Source organism: Heteronotia binoei, chromosome 2, assembly GCF_032191835.1.
Source record: "Heteronotia binoei isolate CCM8104 ecotype False Entrance Well chromosome 2, APGP_CSIRO_Hbin_v1, whole genome shotgun sequence".
In the NCBI taxonomy this organism is placed as follows: domain Eukaryota; kingdom Metazoa; phylum Chordata; class Lepidosauria; order Squamata; family Gekkonidae; genus Heteronotia; species Heteronotia binoei.
The window spans coordinates 21,921,954-21,945,662 of NC_083224.1; the positions used below are offsets into that span (position 1 = coordinate 21,921,954).

At 43.0% G+C, this 23,709-nt stretch overlaps 1 protein-coding gene across 2 annotated transcripts in view; it reads right to left on the minus strand.

Annotated features, from left to right (window-relative positions):
- Positions 1-23,709, minus strand: part of KCNQ2 (potassium voltage-gated channel subfamily Q member 2) — a 166,209-nt gene that overhangs the window by 26,170 nt on the left and 116,330 nt on the right. For both annotated transcript variants that reach the window (XM_060230666.1, XM_060230665.1), the window contains 3 exons: positions 6,190-6,413; positions 2,718-2,826; positions 548-679 (listed from right to left, as the gene is read on the minus strand). In XM_060230666.1, the coding sequence (XP_060086649.1) occupies positions 548-679; positions 2,718-2,826; positions 6,190-6,413 (465 nt within the window). The remainder of the gene's footprint in view (positions 1-547; positions 680-2,717; positions 2,827-6,189; positions 6,414-23,709) is intronic.

Below are 23,709 nucleotides of genomic sequence, written 5' to 3' on the forward strand. Positions count from 1 at the left end.
TGTCTGATGAAGGAATCAAAGAGAATGTGTCCATCTTAGAATAATATATCATCACCCAAAGAGAGGTTGATTTTCCTCCTGCATGAGACAACACAGCAGCCTCCTTGGAACCACTTGTGCCTGCATTTCAATGGGGTACGTCATAGTTGTCAAACCTCCTGAAGACCAGGGCTTGTTTTGTAGCAGGAACTCCTTTGCATATTAGGCCACACACCCCTGATGTAGCCAATCCTCCTGGAGCCCTGTAAGAAGAGCCCTGTAAGCTCTTGGAGGATTGGCTACATCAGGGGTGTGTGGCCTAATAAGCAAAGGAGTTCCTGCTACAGAAAAAGCCCTGCTGAAGACTAACTCAAAAGAGCTCACGCTCAGGAATACAAACTCTGTACTTGCAACGCACACAGAAATAGCCCTTGCCCACTAAATCCAGAGGCTTTTGCCCGGAGGCACAAAAAATGGGGAGGACAGGCAACAGTGGTCAATACAACTGCCCACGATCCTTGATTACAATTGCTCCAAGACCAGATACAGAAAGAGGGGAAGCTCTTGCCTGGACTGGAGATTTTTGATCCGGGAGAGCATATCCAAATGTCCTGCGGAGTACTGCTCGATGACATCCATCACATCATAGGGCCGCAGGCTCTCCTTGAACTTCCGTTTGGAAACCAGAAACCGCATGATGCTGAAGCAGAAAGGGAGAAAGGTAAAAAAAAAACCCCTCAGTCTGGGCATGAGTGCAAGTGTGTTTCCCTGTAAGCAGGGCTTTTTTTGTAGCAGGAACTCCTTTGCATATTAGGCCACACCCTCCTGATGTAGCCAATCCTCCAAGAGCTTACAGGGCTCTTAGTACAGGGCCTACTGCAAGTTCTAGGAAGATTGGCTACATCAGGGGGTGTGGCCTAACATGCAAAGGAGTTCCTGCTGCAAAAAAGCCCTGCCTGTGAACCATCTCTCCTTTCGTAATACTTTCTCTGTTGTCCCTGTGCATACGCATGGACACATAAAGGCGTCTTCTGCTGAATCAGTGTCGGTGCATCAGACTAGGCCACGGCTCTCCGGGGTCTCAGGTGGAGATCATTCACATCACCTGCTACCTGGTCCTTTCAGATGGAGATGCCAGGGACTGAACCTGGGACCCTTCTACATGCCAAACAAAGACTCTTCCTATTGCAGGGAAGCAGGACTACACTCCAAATTTTCAGACCTTTTTTTTTTTTTTGGGGGGGGGGGGGCTGAGGTGATAAAGCAAAAAAATCAGAAAATGGCACTGATTTCAGCTACATATCTTGTGGTTTAAATGGAAAATGAAACTGACAAGTGTTTTTTTTCGGTGGGGGGGGGAGCTTTGTCAGTTTCTGATTTGGGTGTGGCCTACCAACCAACTACACTTCAGGGCAAAATGTCAAGGATTTCTTTCGTAGTAATGCCCCATAACAAAAATGGGGGAAGTGATGGCAGGCTACAAGCATAGACAGCTTCAAGAGGAGATTGGATAAACATCTGGAGCAGAGGTCCATCAGTGACTATTAGCCACAAGGTATAGATGGGACACTCTGTCTGGGGCAATGATGCTCTATATTTTTGGTGCTTGGGGGGCAACAGTGGGAGGGCTTCTGGAGTACTGGACCCACTGGTGGACCTCCTGATGGGAGCTGTATTTGGACCACAGAGCACTGGACTGAGTAGGCCATTGGCCTGATCTAACATGACTTCTCTGATGTTCTTATCTGAAATGCCCTGAAATGCCCTCAGGACATAAAGGGCTCTTAATGCTTGAAAACACTTACAAAAACTTATTTCTTGTCACGGTCAGGAGATTCTATACCTTTGGACTGAGCCAACACCATCCCAAATGCTCCATTTCATTACAAAACATGTATAGCCCTACATGGCTTCTGAGGACTGTCGAAGCTGAACAAATGTGGCAGTGTGTTCCCCCACTTTACTTCAAGCCAAGGTCAGCTCTCAGAAAAGACGATATAGTATACAGAAAAGATGATACAATATACAGTGATGGCCTTAGGCCTAGTGTGGCCTAGAGGGCAGAGAGAAGCCTGCCTAGGAGTTGCTAGTAGGTCTACATCTCCCAGGATCCCTTCTGTCTCTCTGATTGGGCGAAGCAGTTTTGGAGGGAAAATTTGCTCAGAGGATGGCACCTGGGAGAAAAGCATAAACAGGCCAAACTGCAGACAGGGTGTGTTCTCTCGGGAGAGGCTGCAGACAGAGGAATGTTATCTCTGGAGAAGGCTGTAGCTGGAGGAAGAGATTCCCTCACCCAGGGATGGTGAGTCCATTGGCATTCTAGTAAGGGAATGTTTAGTTAGTCGCCTCAGGGGTTTTATTTCTTTACACCAACTTTTATTGTTTTCTATATTCACTGTGAACTAAACGTTTTACTACCACATTCCACAAAGCCATGGGACCCTCCTCCAACAGTGGACAGATAAAGCTGCCTTTCTGCTGATCATTGGTCCACCAAGGTCAGTACTGTCTACTCTGGCTGGCAGTGGCTCTTTAGGGTCTCAGGGGGAAGGTCTTTCCCATCACGTCCTCCCTGATTTAGCAGGCCATGGCAGGTTTTGTGTTTGAGACCTTCTGCATGCCAAGCAGATGCTCTGCCACTCAGCCACAGCCCAGACCTGACACAGCTCAGTCAGTAGAGAAGACTTCCCAGGGTGTTCCTTTTCAGAATAAGGGTCACCGTTTGATCCCTGTCTTACCAAACAGCCCTGATGCTGACTTTGAGGCCGGGTGTCAGATCTTCTGTCACAAATTCACAGTTGCAGCTCTTGTTGTCATCTGGAATGTCTTCTCCAGGGAGACTGACTTCTAGGAGGAAAAGAATGAAAGGAACAAACGGAAAGGAGAGTGAGATTGCTAGTAGAGCGTCTATGTTTGCTATTTACAACAAATCTTTCCCCTCACGGCGCCGGTGGAAAATGCCATCAAGTGGCAGCTGACTTATGTTAACCCCTGTGGAGTTTTCAAGGCAAGAGAGGAACAGAGGTGGATTGCCATCGCCTGCCTCTGCACAGCAACCCTGGACTTCCTTGGTGGTCTCCCATCCAAGTACTAACAAGGGCCTGCTTAGCTTCCAAGAACTGATGAGACTGGGCTAATCCAGCTCAGGGCAGAGACAATCAGAGGTGGTTTGCCATTGCCTGCCTCTGCACAGCAACCCTGGAATTCCTTGGTGGTCTCCCATCTCCAGGGACTAACCAAGGCTGACCCTGCTTAGCTTCCAAGAACTGATGAGACTGGGCTAGCCTGGGCCATTCAAATCAGGGCAGAAACAGTCAAAGGTGGTTTTGCCATTGCCTGCCTCTTCACAGCAATTCTGGATTTCCTTGGCGGTCTCCCATCTCCAGGGCCGACTCTGCTTTGCTTCCAAGAACTGATGAGACTGGGCTAGCCTGGGCCATTCAACTCAGGGCAGAGACAATCTGAGGTGGTTTGCCATTGCCCGCCTCTGCACAGCAACCATGAATTTCCTTGGTGGTCTCCCATCTCCAAGGACTAACCAGGGCCATCCCTACTTAGTTTCCAAAATCTGGCAAGACTGGGCTAGCCTGGGCCATGGAGGTGAAGACCTCACTACATTAGAGATCTATAATCTACAGAAATTTTGAAGCCACTGGGAAAAAAGGGTCCCCCTTCCGGGTGAGATTCAGGGAGAAACTGAACTATATGCAATGCTTAATTTCCTGTCAAACCTGAACTTCTTATAAAACATACCATTCATAACTTAGGCAGCATATATATATTGTAGCATTTTTATGGAATTTAGAGTGTAAAATGTCACTGCTTTCTATAAGAAAAACTGCAAATATACTCAATACTTGATAAAGAGTGACAAACCGAGGCTACCACAGTGCGTGTATGTTTTATTTTTACCATCTGAGACATGGGGGAGGGGGAGTTGAAGGTACAAAGTGGATTTGGTAGCCATTCAAAGAAAGTGTATTAGTCAGACAGAACCTTTCCTATAGAGTCGCAATTGCTATGACTACTAGAATTTGCATATTAAGTTGAAGTTTACAAACCATGAAAATGCTGAACTCTTCAATGAGGTATTATCATTAAACACATTATAGCATATTATTTGCTGCCAAAATTATTTACATTGCAGGAGAGGAGGGGAAACAGTGGGAGGGCTTCTAGCATCCTGCCCCCACTGTTGGACCTCCTGATGGCACCTAGTATTTTGGCCACTGTGTGACAGAGTGTTGGACTGGATGGACCACTGGCTTGATCCAACTTGGCTTCTCTTATGTTCTTATGAAAGCTACTTACTGTCCACTCTCTCCAGTCCATCAGTAACTTTTATAGATCTCTATTATATCTCTCCTTACTCATCTTTTTTCTAAGCTAAACAGCCTTAAGCACTTCACCAGTCTTCATTTGCTCTAACTCTCTTTTCATTGTGGTTGCTCTATTCCAGGGGTGGAATTCTAGCAGGAGCTCCTTTGCATATTATGCCACACACTCCTGATGTAGCCAATCTTCCAGGAGCTTACAAAAAAAGAATCTTGTAAGCTCTTGGAGGATTGGCTACATCAGGGGTGTGTGGCCTAATATGCAAAGGAGCTCCTGCTAGAATTCCACCCCTGCTCTATTCTGCACCTTTTCAAGCTCTACAACACCCTTTTTCAGGTGCAGTGGCCAGAACTGTACACAATACTCAAAGCAGAATCTCAACAAAGATTTAAGGGCAATACCATAGCAGCAGTTTTATTCTCTATTCCTATTCTTACTATAACCAACACAAAATTTGCTTTTACAGCAGCCGCACAATGGGTCACCATTTTCACCAAGCTATCCATTACCACCCCAAGGTCCCTTTCTTGGTCAGCCATGGACAGCTCAGGTCCCATTTGTGTATACATGAAGCTGCTCACACTGAATCACATTTGCCATTTTAATAATATGCATTCCCCCAGTTTGAAGGCAACCTGTTGGATCTCTTCACAATCTCTTCACATCTTTGTCTTAACAACGCTAAATAATTTGGTGTCCACTACAAGCTTGGTCATCTTACTACTTACCACTCACCATTTATGAACATTTTCATGTTGTATGTTTGGAATGTTTTGTAATATAAGGCTTTTCTCATTCAGAGGGAGAAAATATTTTGTAAAAGGGCTTTTTCAGTACATCCTCAGATTTCCTAATGTATCTGCTGGAAAGAGAGCCCCGTGGTGTAGAGTGTTAAAGCGGCAGTACTGCAGTCCTAAACTCACGACCTGAGTTCAATCCCTGGGTTTTCAGGTAGCCAGCTCCAGGTTGACTCAGCTTTCCAAAGTTGGTAAAATGAGTACCCAGCTTGCTGGGGGGGAAAGTGTAGATGACTGGGGAAGGCAATGGCAAACCACCCATTAAAAAGGTCTGCCGTGAAAAGGTTGTGAAAGCAACATCACCCCAGAGTCGGAAACAACTGGTGCTTGCACAGGGGACCTTTCCTTTCCTGCTGGGAAATCTGAAAGGACTTTTTGATACTACACGTTTTGAATACAAAAATCCTGGCCTGAAGAAGTACTGAACTCATTCTGAAACAGAAACTACTTCACAGTACTTGTTTCTTCAGTGGTCCCCCAAATTTTCCATTTTTTTTTTCTTCATTGAAAAAACTAGAAAAGTCCCCAAGAAAACTTTGAGGGGACACATTATTTCCTAAATTTTGTTTCCCTAGGCCAGAAGTGGCCAAACTGTGGCTCAGGAGCAACATGTGGCTCTTTCACACATATTGTGTGGCTCTCAAAGCCCCCACTGCCCCATTGGCCAGCTTGGAGAAGACATTTGTCTCTTTAACTCGCTTCTCCAAGCCAAGCCAGCTGGCAGCTTGGAGAATACATTTCAAGTTGCTTTCTTTCTACCTCTCCCTTCCTACTCTCAGACATCTGACATTAACAATTTGCGGTTCTCAAACATCTGATTTTTATTCTATGTGGCTCTTACATCAAGCAAATTTGCCCACTCCTGTTCAAGACAAAGGGATGCTCCAGCTTCCACTGCAGCACCAGAATCTTCACTGTATGACAGAAGGTAAGCCGTGGCAGCCATTTTGTGACTGGCTTCACCCCCTGTGGCAGCCATTTTGGGGCAGCCATTTTGTAAAAATTGCTCTGGTGCCCACAGGCTCAAAAGAGCTGAAGATCCCTGAGGAAATTTAACAAAATAAATAAACTGATGTACCTTCTGAATTCTGACGAGATGCAGCTCCCTTGATGCGAAAAGCTTGCCGGGCTCGGCTTCGGTCCCCAAAACTCCAGCTCTTGGGCACTTTGCTCGGGCTGTCCTCAATACTCTGGTCAGCGCTGGGGGACCTTCGGACAACCGTAGCCTGAGGAGAACCTTTAGCTTTCATGGTGGCACCCCGGGGGCTGGAGAAAACACGATCTTTCAAGCTGACCTTTTGACTGCACGCCGTGACAAATTGGAACAAGAGACAAAAATAGGGGAGGGGGGAAACAAGCAGGGGAAGTCACTCCAAAAAACACCACGGGCGGCTCCCCTTCAGCCATTCAAAGATCATTTGCTTTTTAAAGCGGCAGCGCTAGAAGCGGCGGCAGGGAGGCGGGGCTTTGGGGGCTAGATGGGTTCAAACCGACTCGGGAAAGGTTTCCATGATCATGAAGGAAAATGACGTTTGAGAAGGGTCTGTCAATTCAGGAGTGGGGAAAAACCAACAAAGGATGAATATGCAATCACAGAGGGAGGACCATTACGGGGCACAACAGAAAGGCCAATGAAAAGGGATGCGAAGCAGCAGGTAAACAGGGAACATAAATAGGAATAAAATTAGAGTCTTGGTCCCATTCCTTATATAGGGACAGACAGAGGAAATAATCTCCCAGATATTATTTCTGGGACAAATAATCTCCTGCCATAATAATAATTTTAAAAAAAAAAATTCTGCCTGCAAACTAGGACAGAGAGCCCAGATATGCAGCGTCTCCAATACGGTGTGGAAATAGCACTACAATCAGGGCTTTTTTTGTAGCATGAACTCCTTTGCATATTAGGCCACACCCCCTGATGTAGCCAATCCTCCAAAAGATGGCAGGGCTCTTAGTGCAGATTGGCTACATCAGATTGGTGCAGATTGGCTACATCAAGGGGTGTTTGGCTTAATATGCAAAGGAGTTCCTGTTACAAAAAAAGCCCTGAATCTATTTCAGTTCCCTCTTGTTCATAATCTAAGAAGAAAACGCTACAGGCCCATCATGCTACCCAAAAGGCAAAGCTCAGTGTTGTCATTAAGATGGAGGCATCCACTTCTTGGAGAGTCTTTCATCAGCACTATTTATTTTATTCAATTTATGAATCGCCCAAACTTTTGCTATTGCAGGCCTACTGTCTCGGCATACAGTGTGACAAAAACATTAAAATTACAGAACAATAAAAGACTAAAAGAAACCAAGTGGTGAAATTTAGTTTCCTTCCAGTATGTCCTTCCCTGTCAGAGATTCAAACCTATTTACCCAAGAATAGCCATCCATTGCAACAAAATAAAACAGAAGTCCAATGGTACCAGGAGGAGATAACGTTTTTATGCCCTGCTTCTTTCTACCTTAAGGAGTCTCCAAGTGGCTTAGAATTGCATTCCTCTCCCCACAACGGGTACCTTGTGAGATAGATGGGGCTGAGAGAGTTCTGAGAGAACTGTGACTGGCCCATAGTCACTCAGCAGGCTTCATGGGGAGGAGTGGGGAATCAAACCTAGCTCTCTAGAGTCCACCACTCTTAAACACTACACCATGCTGGTTCTTGTAAGTCTTTGGGGTGCCTTTAAAGCTCTAAATGTATCTTTAGTAAGCTAAAATGCTGGTCATTTACACCCTGAGTACCACCACGGAGACTCAGTTCATAATCTTCTTTTCAGTCAGTGGCTCTGTCTTCCGGACCCCACCAAGCACTTGCCCCAATATATAAACTATTTGCTGAATAAACCTTTTCGTGTTCACTCTGCCTGGGATCTTCATGCCTTTTATTCGTCCACGGAGCAGGGCACCCTCTCCCAACTAAAAAGGGGGTTGTCAGGAGGGGGGGCAGGGAGGGTACCCTGTGCCCACTCGAGTAAACCCCTAGTGGTAGCAGTCAGTTAAGGCCACTGCCTGTTCTAGGCATATGGCAATAGCAGGTGAATGACAATAGCAGGCGTGATTGGATTAGGTGTGATATGTAGAAGGGTAGTAGACATGTAGAAATGGTAATCAGACAGGAAACCTAGTCTCTATTCAGTCCAGGAGGATGCATTTGTTTTGAAGAAGACCACATATTTATACCTTGCTTTCTCTCTGAATCAGAGACTGAGTGACTTACAATCTCCTATATCTTCTCCCCCCACAACAGACACCCTGTGAGGTAGGTGGGGCTGAGAGGGCTCTCACAGCAGCTGCCCTTTCAAGGACAACTCCTGAGAAAGCTGTGGCTAACCCAAGGCCATTCCAGCAGCTGTAAGCGGAGGAGTGGGGAATCAAACCTGGTTCTCCCTGATAAGAGTCTGCACACTTATCTAGGCCTAAAGAAAATAGGACTGCCAAGTGTCCGGTATTCACAGTCCAGTATTTTCACTGAGTGTCTGGGGAGGACAACACGGGGCTGATCTTTACAGGAGCACCTCAGTATCTGCCACAACATTTATTCTGACTCTTAATTCTCTTAATATAGGGCTTGGCTAGGTACATGCTTCAAGCAGATGATCTTGCTGGTGTTGTGTTCAGCGCTAGGGTTTCCGTTAATAGTTGTCAAAAGTTTCAGCATCTTGTGTTATGTACCTTTGAACACATGCAGATCCTTTACCCCCAAGATGAGCTAAGGTTTTCTTTTTATTATTATTAAGAAAGGTCTGAAGAGCACACAGTCCCTGAAGCAAATGAGGCTGCAAGTATCTGGGTAGTAGAAGAAGATGATATTGGGTTTATATCCTGCACTATACTCTGAATCTCAGAGTGGTCACAATCTCCTTTACCTCCACGCCCCCCCACACAACAGGCACCCTGTGAGGTGGGTGGGGCTGAGAGAACTCTTACAGAAGCTGCCCTTTTAAGGACAACTCTTGCAAGAGTTATAGCTGACCCAAGGCCATTCCAGCAGCTAGGTACATCCTAGACACTGGGATGTGGTGTCCTGTTTCAGCTTCATTCAGGCAGCCCACTAGGCATGCATACACAGCACACGTGTGTGTGTGTGCTGTGCCATAAATGGATCCATCACTTCCCTTGTGGTACATGGATGTGTGTTTGCATTGTCACTTAACAGCAAAAATAGCTCTGGGAAAATGCCTTTCGGCTTTGCATCCTTCAATGCTAGCAATGGTAAAATGAGTGTAAAATTCTGGTTGCACAGTTGCCAGCTCAATGCAGTCCCTGGACTGCCACCATTGGGTTGTCTCTTTCACAGACATGATACAACAGCTGGCTGCACACTGAGGAATAATCCGCTCCACCAGCATCACCTGCCCCACTGCTATAATGCAGGAAGACTCTGTGGGTTTCCCCCCCTCGCCCATTTCTTCCTCAGTAATTTCAGAGACCAATTCATGTAAGAGAATGCACAGCCTGCATATTCTTTTAGAGTCCGCTTCCTGCTTTAAGGGAGCTTGTTTTACAAACCCATAACAGACAAAAAAAAATCACAGTGGCAGAAACCAAAAACTAGAAAGAGACACTATGAATAAGAGATGTCCAATATCAAAGAGCTCATGCAACAGCGGAAGGGATGGTTTCTCTCTATTTCCCCTCAAATGGCAGGCGACCGCCATTTTGCCTCCCAATCCATTCCCAAGGTTCCCACAATCAGGGCTTGTTTAAAAAAAAAAAAAAGGGACCAGCATGAATTCATTTGTGCACTAGGCCACACCCCCTTGCCAAGCCAGCCGGAACTGTGTTCGTGAGCATTCCTGCTCAATAAAAGCCCTGCCCCCAATTATCGGGGCAAAGGAGACAACATGGCAAAGGGGCAGAGAACTGCTCTTTAAATACCTTCCATCCACAGTTTGTAGGATCATATCCACTTATTTGGCTCTCCCAGAAGGACTAGTTAATGCAAAGTTTAGTTAATGCAACTGCAAGTAACACCCTGGGCCGGCATGTGGGAGTAGGCACCACTTAGGGCACACTTGGCTTAGGGGCACCATGAGGCGCCCCCTCTCCCTGTGTGCACTGCCGTCCATCTCCCCGTACCCGCTGCCATCGCAAGGTGGGGAGGGCATGGCCTTCCGGACTCTGCTGAGGCTCAGGGGCCTTGGCAAAGTCCAGGGGGTGTGGCAGTGATGTCATTATGATGTCATCGGAGGGCACACTTTGCATGCACAGAGATATCAATGGGGGGGCAGAGGATCGGGGTTCGGCAGGCACCCCTAGCAACGGGCCTGGTAACATCAGACTACACCATTGCCCCAATCTGCAGACTTTCAATTGAACAGATACTGGGCTCAATTCAAGGTTGAGTCAGGACACACCTGCAGGGCCCCCTCTCCTGCTATGTTCTGCTGGAACAGTTTTGCTCATTGGAGCAGAACCTTCTGAACTCCTGGAAACAGTAAAATCAGTATCTGCTCATTCACAGGCAGGGTTGCCAGGTCCAGTTCAAGAAACATCTGGGGACTTTGGGGGTGGAGCCAGAAGACTTTTGGGGGTGCAGCCAGGGGCAAGGGTTTGACAAGCAGGACTGAACTCCAAGGAGAGTTCTGGCCATCACATTTAAAGGGACCACACACCTTTTAAATGCCTTCCCTCCGTTGGACATAATGAAGGATAGGGGCACCTTCTTTGGGGGCTCATAGAATTGGACCCTCCCGGTCCAAACTTTTTTAAACTTGGAGGATGTTTTGAGTAGAGAAACCAGTAGATGCTTTGCTATGCTGCAAAGTTGGTGCCTCTACCTCAAAAAACAGTCCCCCCAGATCAATTCTCCATTATACCCTATTGGAACTGGTCTTCCACCCCTCTTTCTGAAGACCGTATTCACAGGCACTCTCTGTGGTGACACCAACATTATGGAATGTTTTTTCTGAGGCTATTTGGAAGCACCCACACCTCTGTTTTGGGAAACAGACTTGTTGAGCGGGGCATTCTTGTAGAAGGAGCAAAACTGTGGTGTAATGGATCAGCTCAAAAGGTGACTTCTATTGGAGATAAAGTTTTGCCTATACCAATTGTCTTGTGACCTTAAACAAATATGTTTGCGCACATTTCTCTTTTTTTTCCCCCTCCCTGTTCTACAGCCCAAGACAAAGTAAATTATTTTGTCTTTCTAAGATTTTCCTGACGGAAACCAAACTTGGAGAGCTGGCAAAACTGTTGCGCTTGTTTAGCAGCAGGCACGGAGGATGTAAATCTATCGGCATTATTTGTATCGGGGGGGGATCTTTCATACATACTTTTTTTATTTTTGAAAGAACAGAAAAATAATATAAAGAAAATACAGAAAGAAGAAAAGGATTGCCCGACATAATTAAACATATCGTAGATGATTATACGTAACCAAATTAAAAAAACAGAATATTTCTTCCCCCCCCCCCCCCCCGCTTTGTTACACGGAATGGGTTTGGGGACTTTGTCTGCAGCATACAATGATATTTACTTCAGACGGGTACGTTTGTATTTATATTCATCAATTTAAAGAAATTCAAAGTAATAAAAGTAATAATATATTTCAGATTTTCCTAGTCTGTTTTGCAGCTATATTATTAGTCTCATTATTGCTACATACTCAAGTTTCATATTTTTGCCTCTTCTGCACACTCGCTATTACTTTTAACAGATAAATAATACAACAAAAATACAGAAGGGGGATCTATTATTTATTTCATAATAAGAAAATTAAACAAGATATTCTCCCCAGAGTCCGCTTTCTTACACACATTAATATTCAGGAAGTTACAATTAAAACTGGTTCTCCTTCTGCTGCTGCTTCATTACCATACATTTGTATACAATATTTTAAACTGCTTCTCGTTCTAAACTTGTCTCCTGCTTGGATAGTACTCTGAGTACTCTCCCCCATTTTTTGAAAAAGATTTCAGATTTTTCTGCAAACCTGGAAGCATTTTTCAGGTTTGTAGAAGGATCGGTCTTGTGCCCTTTTCAGCTCCAAAATTAAATACCCTTCTATTTGGTCGGGTTGAGAATTAGATATTTTGAAAAATGAGGGCCTATGAAACTCACAGTGGGGAATCCCATCCTTCCTCCCCACACATGTGCAGACAAAGCTCTTTAATCTGGGGACAGGAAGTTTTTTTTTAAAAAAATCAGATTTTTATGCAAACATGGGGGCAGTGTTCCCTCTAAGTTGAGTTAGTGTGAGCTAGCTGACAGTTTTTCAGCCACTGGCTCACATTTGTCTTAGCTCAGGAAAAATGGCCCCAGAGCACACTAATTTATGCAGGAGCTCACAACTTTAATGCCAGTAGCTCATGAAGTAATATACTAAATTGGGAGGGGTTGCAAACACAAAAGAAGACAGAAACAGGATACAGGATGACCTTGACAGGCTGGAAAACCGGGCTAAAATCAATAAAATGAATTTTAACAGGGATAAATGTAAAGTTCTGCATTTAGGTAGGAAAAATCCAATGCATGGTTATAAGATGAGGGAGACTTGTCTTAGCAGTAGTATGTGCAAGAAGGATCTAGGGGTCTTAGTGGATAATATGCTGAACATGAGTCAACAGTGAGATGAGGTGGCTAAAAAGGCAAATGCAATTTTGTGCTGTATCAACAGAAGTATAGTATCCAGATTATGTGATGTGATAGTATCACTTTACTCTGCTCTGGTAAGATCTCACCTGGAGTACTGTGTTCAGTTTTGGGCACCACATTTTAAGAAGGATATAGACAAGCTGGAACGGGTCCAGAGGACGGCGACGAAGATGATGAGGGGTCTGGAGACCAAGTCTATGAAGAAAGGTTGAAGGAGTTGGGGATGTTTAGCCTGGAGAGGAGGCAGCTGAGAGGTGATATGATCACCATCTTCAAGTACTTGAGGGGCTGTTAAATAGAGGATGGTGTGGAATTGTTTTCTGTGACCCCGGAAGGTAGGACCAGAACCAATGGGTTGAAATTAAATCAAAAGAGTTTCTGGCTCAACATTAGGAAGAACTTCCTGACCGTTAGAGGTGGTGGGCTCTTCTTCCTTGGGGGTTTTTAAACAGAGGCTAGATGGCCATCTGACAGCGATGAAGATCCTGTGAATTTAGGGGGAGGTGTTTGTGAGTTTCCTGCATTGTGAGGGGGTTGGACTAGATGACCCTAGAGGTCCCTTCCAACTCTATGATTCTATGATTCTAAGTAGAATTCTTCCTCACAAGACTCCACAGCTTAGAAGAAGTATTGCATGGGGGTTACCTGTAAACTACAATTTACAGTCAGTGCAGGCTCGCTCTGCAACTGGCTTACTGACTGGCTTATTCATTCACCAAATAGTCCTATTGCACCTGTAATGCATCTTGAGTCCCCTGCAATGGGACTCTGCATTGCAGACTGCAATGAAAATAAATAAACTGGTTGACCACTTGGTCAGCATTCAAAGGGACTGCAGAGGAATTATAATAAGCACCATGTAACTAAGACAGCTAGATGTCCCAGTAATAAAGGTGGACTATAATGAGAATAAATGAATTGTTTGACTGAACGCCACCACTAGGTCATCATTCAAAGGGACTGCAAAGGAATTATAATGATCACCAAAATCACCATGTAAATGCATCTAGATGTCCCAGAAGGAAAGGCAGACTATAATGAGAGTAAATAAATTGTCTGACCAAACACTGCCACTTGGTCAACATTTAAAGGGACTGCAGAATAATCAGAATAATTAGAATAATCACCAAAAGCACCATATTGACTACAACAGCTAGACAAACCCCAGCCATCATTGCAATTCATGGCCACTACGGCTCAGATCACTGGTCACAAAGGGACACTTTTGCAAGGCAGAAGCAAACCAGTAGGAACGAATGAGCAAGTCGTACTCGGTTGCAAGTTTGAGGATTGCTTTTTTAACAGAATGAACAAGTCAACTGAAGTTTGCGGCTCCAGCTTCTAGGAAAGAACAAAAGAGGGTTCCTGTCTCGGTATCCGAAACAAGACTGCACTATGTTCCAGGGGAACGCCACATCCTGTTGAGGGTGGAGCTGGATCTCAAAATCAGGAGATAAAACGATGACAAGCTACTAACAGTGCCTAGTTGTAGGCAGGCCTCTGAAGATCAGACAGAACTGGGGAAATGGTAACTTAGTGCCCTTACACCCTAACAAGGAAAAAAGATTTCTCTCTCATTGCCTCTGAGAGATTGGAGAAGGGTGTGAGATGGCGGGGAGGGAAATTTCCTTGGTTTTTTAAAAAAAATTATGCTCAAGGGCAATGCCATCCACACTTCAGAACAGCAAAGACATAGATGGAAATGACTCCTGGGACTCCACTTGGCTTTGTCAGCCCAGCTTCTCCAAGAGACCTGAGCAAAAGAACAAGGTGAAGAACAGTCAGATGTGCCAGTGATTCTGAACAAGTCAAAACATAACAAAAATGTGGATTCTGGGGCTCCAGTCTCTCTCAGACACACTGGTCTCTTAAAATATGGATCTCTCTATCCAGAGAAGGGACTGACAACCAATTAAGAACCTAGCCTTGTCTTTAAACGTAAGAACACAAGGAGAGCTCTGCCGGATCAGACCAATGGTCCATCTGGTCCAGCATCCTGTCTCACACAGTGGGCAACCAGTTCCTCCGGAAAGCCAACAACAGGGCATAGAGGCTGAGGCCTTCCCCTGATGTTGCCTCCTGGCTCTGGGATCCAGAGGGTTAGTGCCTCTGAATGTGGACGCACACATCCCTGTTGTGGCCGATCCTCCAAGAGCATACAGGGCTCTTAGTACAGGACCTACTGTAAGCTGCAGGAGGACTGGCTACATAGAGGTGCGTGGCCTAATATGCAGAGGAGTTCTTGCTACAAAAAAAGGCCTCCCAATCCCCTTTTAAAACTGCCTACCTCTGTGGCCATCGCTACATCCTCTAGCAACGAATTTCATATTTTAATCACTCTCTGTGCAAAGTAGTATTTCCTTTTGTTCATCCTGAACCTACTGCCCCCCCCCCATAAGAACATAAGAGAAGCCATGTTGGATCAGGCCAATGGCCCATCCAGTCCAACACTCTGTGTCACACAGTGGCCAAAAACTAGGTGCCATCAGGAGGTCCATCAGTGGGGCCAGGACACTAGAAGACCTCCCACTGTGCCCCCCCAAGCACCAAGAATACAGAGCATCACTGCCCCAGACAGAGTTCTATCTATTCGCTGTGGCTAATAGACACTGATGGACCTCTGCTCCATATAAGAACTTAAGAGAAGCCATGTTGGATCAGGCCAATGGCCCATCCAGTCCAACATTCTGTGTCACACAGTGGCCAAAAAAATTTTTATATATATATATATATACACACACATACACACACACTGTGGCTAATAGCCACTGATGGACCTCTGCTCCATATTTTTATCTAACCCCCTCTTGAAGGTGGCTATGCTTGTGGCCGCCACCACCTCCTGTGGCAGTGAATTCCACATGTTAATCACCCTTTGGGTGAAGAAGTACTTCCTTTTATCTGTTTCAACCTGTCTGCTCAGCAATTTCATCGAATGCCCACGAGTTCTTGTATTGTGAGAAAGGGAGAAAAGTACCCCAGTTTCATTGAATGCCCTAAAGTTCTAGTATTTCTGGAGAGGGTTGGTAAAATGAGTATCCAGCTTGCTGGGGGTAAAGTGTAGATGACTGGGGAAGGCAATGGCAAAACACCCCGGTAAAAGTTTGCCAAGAAAACGTCATGATGTGACATCACCCCATAGTTCAGTAACAACTCAGTGTTTACACAGGGGACTACCTTTACCTTAACAGCAGGTCTAATAACCTTAGGAGCTCTGATGGATCCCAGAAACCAAGATGCATCATCTGTATTTCACAACCGTCCCATAACCTTTTAACCTGACCTTGCCCATACAGCACTGTAAAAAGGGAGGGGAAAGCATCTATCCTTTGAAGCATGCAGAGAAAAGCATGCATCATTTTATCACCATAAAGGTGTGCATAAGCCACCTAGTCTTCGAGAGAATTTCCATCGTGAGCAAAACAGATATTTTTAGACAGTTGACGTTCGAAGAGGATGCTGTTTGCTTAAGAACATCAGAGGACGGCATCAGGAAACAAACATTGCGTGACGCTGATTAAATGTCGCAAGGGCCACCGGATAAAAGACACCGTACGAACAGGAACTTGCAACCCAGGCACCTCCATCTCTGTGAATTCCCTTTTGAATGGTAGTTATGCACACATCTACTGAAGGGGAAAGCAACTGCTCAAACAGGTTAACAGTGAGCTGGTTAGTAGAAGTGCTAGAGGAACATGGCCTGATCCAGAAGTCCATTTTGCAGTTACCTCTAGCAGACTTGCAACGTACAGCCTTCCAAAACGATCTTGAACCAGAGAATTCCAAATCAGACCGACAATTATATTTCTTAGATATTTTTCCCCCTTCGCTACTTGATCTCTTTCAGTGCTGTTGATCTTTCGCTGTTGGGGAAGATTCTGGTTGATCAAGATCACTGCTTTTCCAAAATCCCTTCCTTTGACAATTGCTACTTTTGTGGGTCGAATTTGGGACGAAGAGGAAGAGAACTAGCAACGTCCATTGGCACCAACTGGCCCTGAGAAGGGCGTTCGCTCCTTAAGCACTTCTAATAAGCAGATGAGTGGCCACAACAGAACAAAGCAAGAGAAAGAGAGACAGAAACAGAGGAGGAGCAGCGCAGTTCAGTGTGAAATAATTCCCGTGGTACCTAGAGTTTCCCGAGCAGCATCCACAAAGAGACGCGTTGCTTTTACTGGAAACGAGGGGAGAGTAAAAAAAATTAGACCAGACGGCTCACGCCAAACAGGAAACTTTGACCAACCAGAAAAAGCCATTTGGAAGGCCATGTTCATTAAGGAGCAGCCCGGTCGGCTTCTGTTTTTCAGTTTAGGCAAAACACAGTGAACCTACAGATGGCGAACGGATTTGCAGTCAAAACGAGTGGCATGAACAGCCCCTGTTGCATTAGAAATGAGAACATGACTTATTTGCCTGCATCTTGAGTGTCTCCAAACATTTCATGTTTACATCATCTAGATAATTTAAATGTTTTCTTTGCAGTTTTCCCCTTCCCCTCGTGCTAAACTACTGACATTTCCAGAGCTAGCCGAAATCTCTATATTTTGTCCTCCCAAATTATGGTTCTGGGGGCAACGGGAACAATTCCAGTTTAATCTAATCATAATATATTCAGCACTGACTCTCAATTTTGAATGCTGGTGTTTCTTTCTCTCCCAAATATTAATTATTGGCACTGCCAAAACCTATGCATTAAATCTTTTAGGGACCGTCCAGAAGGCTTGTGGATAATTTTTGACTGAATTCAATTTAATCATATATTCCCCTTTTTTCATTTTGGAGCAGAGTTATGTTTATATTTTTGTTATTATTCTTCCCTATTCCAAATATAAATTACTGGCATTTGTCGGATTTGAAAATATTGGCATGTTTTCTCCAGCATCATACATTTTTTTAAAAGTGCAGGGCTTTAAAATGAAAGATTTCCCCCCTCCCCCACAAAAAAAGAAAGCTCTCCCAAAGTTCAGAAGACCAGGGGGGAGGGGGACCAAATCTTCCAAGTTTCACCGTCAGTCAGAAAGGCTAAATTATGGCAGCCTTGGATCCAGGAATGCACAACTGGAAAATCAATTTAGCTCAGCTCCACTTGTGCAAGATCTTGTGCACTGCCGAGTGCTTTCCTCCCTATATAGTACACACAAATTGGTTGTACAAAGTCTTGTGCAAGTGAGGATACGCTCTGGCTTAGCATAAATGGTTACTGCAGCCTTTTTCTTGCATTTCCGCTTGTGCCAACAGCTCTAGAAGAAGCAGAAATTTCGCACTGGAGCAGAAATTTCATGCACCGCTGGACCAAACTAGATATCCAAGGGACACTGAACTGCTATCAATTGGTATCATGCTCTCAGAACAGGAGCATAAGGAACTGGAGCAGACAGAAGACCTCTGGTTTGCATCCACCCACACCCTTCCAAAGCTGTAAGGGCACTTCTGCCTTCAGAAGAGAAGACTGCAATTTCCACCAGTTCCCATGCACACTGCAGCCCGCCCACCCCCACCCCCCCATGCTATTCCCAAGTGTCCACTTCCCCAACAAAATTTGGAAGGGCTAAGCAGGCTGCATGAAGAGAAGAAAGCCACGAAGCCCACCCAGTGAGATCCACACTATGAAGAGAACAGCTCAAAGCCTTCATTTTCATGGTGGCAGGGAAGGATGGAATGCTTTCTGCTCTACGGCCTCCAGAAATGAAGTCCATCCCTCTTTCTCGGAGGATGACTGATTCCTTTTTCCTGATCAACACTGCAGGGCTCTTGACTCTTGGAGGACTTCCGGGGAGGAAAATGGCGGGCTGAGTTGTCTCTCACATCGGGAGCAAGCTGAAGATCTTGTTCGGGGTAGTGGAGGGCAATTTAAGCCCACTGCCTACCTTTCTCAGTGAGAGAAAGGACCAAGACATGCACTTAAAACTTTGGAAGAGATTTACCTTGGCTGAAAAGGAACCCTGAAGGGGGTTCCTTTGAGGCTTTGAGGGGTCTCAGAAGTTTGCATAGTTATCGTCTGCAAGATCTTTCAGAGTCATCGATTTGGCATAAGCCCGTCAAGATCCTAACCTTCTGGGACAATTCTAAACAACTAAAGTTTTGGAAGACCAGTGGATAAGTGAAGAAAAAAAGGTACAGAAGCTCTCTTTTCACTCCGGAGTTATTTACAGACTAAAGGGATATATTAAAGGTGGGAAGAAAGGGAAAATATAAAACTTGCAATTAGAAGAAAGAAGTTGAGAAGTTGGGACTGTTTTAATACAAAAGACAGTGTTAAAAACTGCTAAAATTCGAAAAGGAAATTTAGTTGTGTCTACTTGCGGTTTGCGGTTTCCTGAAATGTAAATAGCCACGTTGCATTGGAATATTACTGGAATAGCTCTTCAACCCTTCTGAGCAAGACAGGAAGTGCGTCAAGTATCGTGAGATTTCCATGAGAGTTGAAGCTGATAGAGACAGGAAGCAGTAAAGAAAAAAGCCTACTCTACATCATAGAGAAACATCGGCAGCCATTGCTGGGAGGTCCGATTTAAAATATTGTTTTAAAAAGAACTGGGACTTTAAAAATTGACAGAATCGACGGGAAAGAGGGTAAGAGGACAAGATCTATTGACTACATTACTGGTGGGCTCCTGGGAGGACTTTAAAAGGGGAAAAAACTTTTTTTAAAGGGGAAAAATTGCGGCCGCCATCTTGGAATTTTTGAAGGCTTTTTTGATAAATATCTTGGCTTTGGAGGCTCAGAAACCAGCGAAAATAGGCTTGCTGGAAAGGGCAAGCTCTGCTCTATTGAACCTGACTGTCAAATTTCAAATTGGTGAAACTAAAAATTTCGTCATTTTTTAAAGGGGAAAAATTTCTTTAAAAATATATATCTGGGCTTGGGAAGCTCAGAAAAGAACAGAACAAAGACTAAATAAGAGAGAAAATTTAGACCTTTTGAACTTGGTAGCCAAATTTGTAAATTGTGAGACGGAAATTTTTGGTATTTTTATTTTATTTCCCTGCTTCTTGCCTAAATGTCAGAGCCCAGGCAGCCCCGAACAAGAGCCCTCTCATTAGAAAAAATGCAGGACCAAATGGAGGCTATGGAAGCCAGGATTATGAAAGGAGTTAATAAAATGATGCAAGAAATGAAGGAAGAACTTATTACAGTAATTAAAAAAGAAGTGGATGACCTTAAAGGCCAAATTGGGAAAATAGACAAGAAAGTACAGGAAGTGGAGGAGAAAGTTAAAGTACATGATACCACCTTGCTGAAAGTCCAAGAAAAAGTGACGATCCACGAATGCAAATTAATGGAAAATCAGATACACTTGAGAGGAGTACCTGAGGAAGAGAATGATGATCTGAGAGGATATATAATAAACATAATTGCAGAATTCTTAGAAGAAGACCCCGACAAGACTAAGAATATGTATGATCATATGTATAGAGTCAATTCGTTACACGCCAAAAAAAACAACTTACCAAGAGATGTTGTTGTAAGATTTATGACAAAGGAAATGGTGGGAAGGATCATTAAGAAAAACTTTGAACAGTCATTGATAATAAGAGGTAGCAGAGTGAGAATAATGAAGGAGCTACCCAAAGAAGTGATAAACGACAGGAGAACATATAAAAAGTTGACAGAAAAACTGAAAGACAATGGCACAAGGTACAGATGGTTAATCCCTGAGGGCTTGAGCTTTGAACTTCAGGGGAAGAGAGTAACAATTACAAATGCTAGAGAGTTGAGGAGATTTTTTGAAGAAAATAAAGAATTTGCACCATGATGGATTACAAATTACTGTCTTGGAATGTTAATGGACTAAATTCACCACAAAAAAGAAGGGCAACTTTTCATTGGATTAAGAAGCAAAATTGTAACATAATTTGTCTGCAAGAAGTCCACATCAAACAAAAGGATTATAAATTTTTATGGAATAAACAATTGGGAAGGGAATTTTTTTCATTAGCCAAACAGAAAAAAAGGGGAGTAGTCATTTATGTTAAACAGGACTTGGAGCCAAAACTGATGTTTAAAGATAAAGATGGAAGATTTGTAGCAGTGGAAATAACATCAAATGGGAAAAAAATGCTGTTAGTGGGACTATATGCACCTAATGGTGCAAAAGATGTTTTCTTTAAAGACATTATACAACAACTAGATGAGTTGACCTACGATCAAATACTCTTAATGGGAGATTTTAATGGAACAGTTGAGAACTCATTGGATAGATCCGGAGGGAAAAAAAATAGTGTGAAAGAAGGGAAATTGCCAAAGTCTTTCTTTGAGTTAGTTAAACAGGAAAACTTGGAAGATATATGGAGAAAGTTTAATCCTGAAGTGCGGGACTATACTTTTTTTTCTGCAAGACATAAGACCTTTTCTAGAATTGACATGCTGTGGGGAACTAGAGACTTAGGCCTTATAACAAAGAAGATAGATATTTTGCCTAAAATCGGTGCCGACCATAACCCAATAATGTGGATTACAAAATTGTCCAAAAGACTGAGAAGATGGAGACTGAATGAAGATTTGCTACAGAACAAAGAAACAGTGACTTTCCTAGGAAAAGAGACTAAGGAATTTTTCCAAATGAATGATAAAGAAGATATTGACTTCCAGACGGTCTGGGATACTTATAAAGCAGTAATGAGAGGGTTGTTGATTACATTGAACAACAAAGATAAAAGGGAAAAAGAAAAACAATTATTGGACATTCAAAATGAAATAAAGAAAAAAGAAGGTGTGTTGAGGAAAAGACCAGGGAAAAAGAAGATTCTAAGGGAAATATCAATATTACAAACTCAACTAAGACATTTACTAAACAAAGAAGTGGAATGGAACTTGAAAAGGCTTCAGCAGAAATCGTTTGAAGGAGCAAATAAGACGGGGAAATACTTGGCGTGGCAGCTGAAAAAAAAGAGAGAAAACAAAACAATTAGTAGAATTGTAATAGATGGAAGAGATGTAGTTACTCAAGAGGGAATAAAAAGAGAATTTTTTAAGTACTATGCCAAGCTGTTTAAAGGTGCTGAAGTAAAGAGAAAAAAGATAGATGAATACTTAAAGAAAATAAAAATTGAGCCTTTAACTGAAAATATGAGAAAAATTTTGAATGACCCAATCGAAAAAATAGAAATTGAAGCAGCAATTAATGTGATGAAGAATGATAAAGCTCCCGGGCCAGACGGTTATACAGCTAAATATTTTAAAATTTTTAAAGATGAATTAATACCAAAATTACAGAAGCTGATGAATGTAATAAGAGCTAAAGGGAAGGTACCAAATACATGGAAGGAAGCTGTTATTTCTTTGATACCTAAAGAAGAAAGAGACGTCACAAATGTGAAAAATTATAGACCAATTTCACTTTTGAACAATGATTATAAAATATTTACAAGAATTCTGGCGGAACGACTTAAGCAATATCTGATAAATTTTATAAAGGAGGACCAAGCTGGTTTTCTCCCCAAAAGACAAATAAGAGACAATATTAGAACTGTTGTAAATATTGTAGAATACTATGAAAGACATCCAGAAAAGGAAGTAGCACTATTCTTTGCGGATGCAGAAAAAGCATTTGACAATTTAAATTGGGACTTCATGTTTGCAGTGATGGAAAAAATGGAGCTTGGAGAAAGTTTTATAAGAATGATAAAGGCAATATATTTTGAACAAAGGGCAAGGTTGTGCATCAATGCAGATCTTACAGACGAAATGAAAATTAGTAAAGGTACTAGACAAGGCTGCCCGCTTTCGCCATTGTTGTTCATAATGACTCTTGAAATTTTACTGATGCAGATCCAAGATGAAAAAGATTTAGAAGGACTACAAATAAAAGGGTATACCTATAAATATAGAGCATTTGCGGATGATATAATGTTTATAAATGAAAATCCCTTACAAGCTACACCGTTGTTGTTAACGAGAATACAAGAGTTTGGGGAGTTGGCGGGACTTTACATAAACAAAGAAAAATCAAAAATTTTATGTAAGAATATGCAGAAAAATAGACAACAAGAACTACAAAGACTAACGGGTTGTGAAGTTACCTCTAAGGTAAAATACCTAGGGGTAGAGATAACAATGAAAAATATTGATCTGTTTAGGAACAACTATGAAAAGCTCTGGCGCAAAATAGAAGAAGATATGCTAAAGTGGAACAAGCTCAATTTGTCATTGTTGGGCAGAATAGCTGCAGTAAAAATGAATATCTTACCAAGGATTATGTATTTGTTTCAAACTATCCCCATTGTGAAAGATGCTAAGCAATTTGATAAATGGAGAAGAAAAATCTCGGAATTTGTGTGGGCCGGGAGGAAACCTAGAATTAAAATGAAAGTCCTGATAGATGCAAAAGAGAGAGGTGGGTTTCAATTACCAGATTTGAAACTGTATCATGAAGCAATTTGTTTAGTATGGTTGAAAGAATGGATAACGTTATTAAATAAAAAACTTCTAGAGTTAGAAGGCCATGGGAAAAAATTCGGCTGACATGCCTACTTGTATTATGGGAAAAAGAAGATGGACGGTCTTTTCTCTCACCATTATATAAGGAGCAACTTACTAAATGTGTGGATAAAGTACAAGAAATATGGCGATGAGAGAAGACCTCTGTGGATAGTGCCGGCTGAAGTGATAAAGTTAACGGCCAAAACAGTTAAGGAAAAACAACTATCATATAACCAACTACTAAAAATACAAAGTGGGAAAATAGAAATGAAAACTGCAGAAGAATTGAATTATAAATATGATTGGTTTCAAATGCAACAAATAAAAAGCTTGATGGAGAATGATATCAAAGCTGAAGGAATAAGGAAAGAGCAAACAGAAATGGAAAGAGTTCTGCTTGGAGATAATGAGAAATTAATTTCAAAAGTGTACAAATTACTTTTACAATGGACTACAGAAGATGAAGTAGTGAAATCTCAAATGATAAAATGGGCAATTAATGTAAATAAAGAAATAAAAATGGAATCTTGGGAACATTTGTGGAAAAACTCTATGAAACTTGCAACATGTCACAGTATTAAAGAG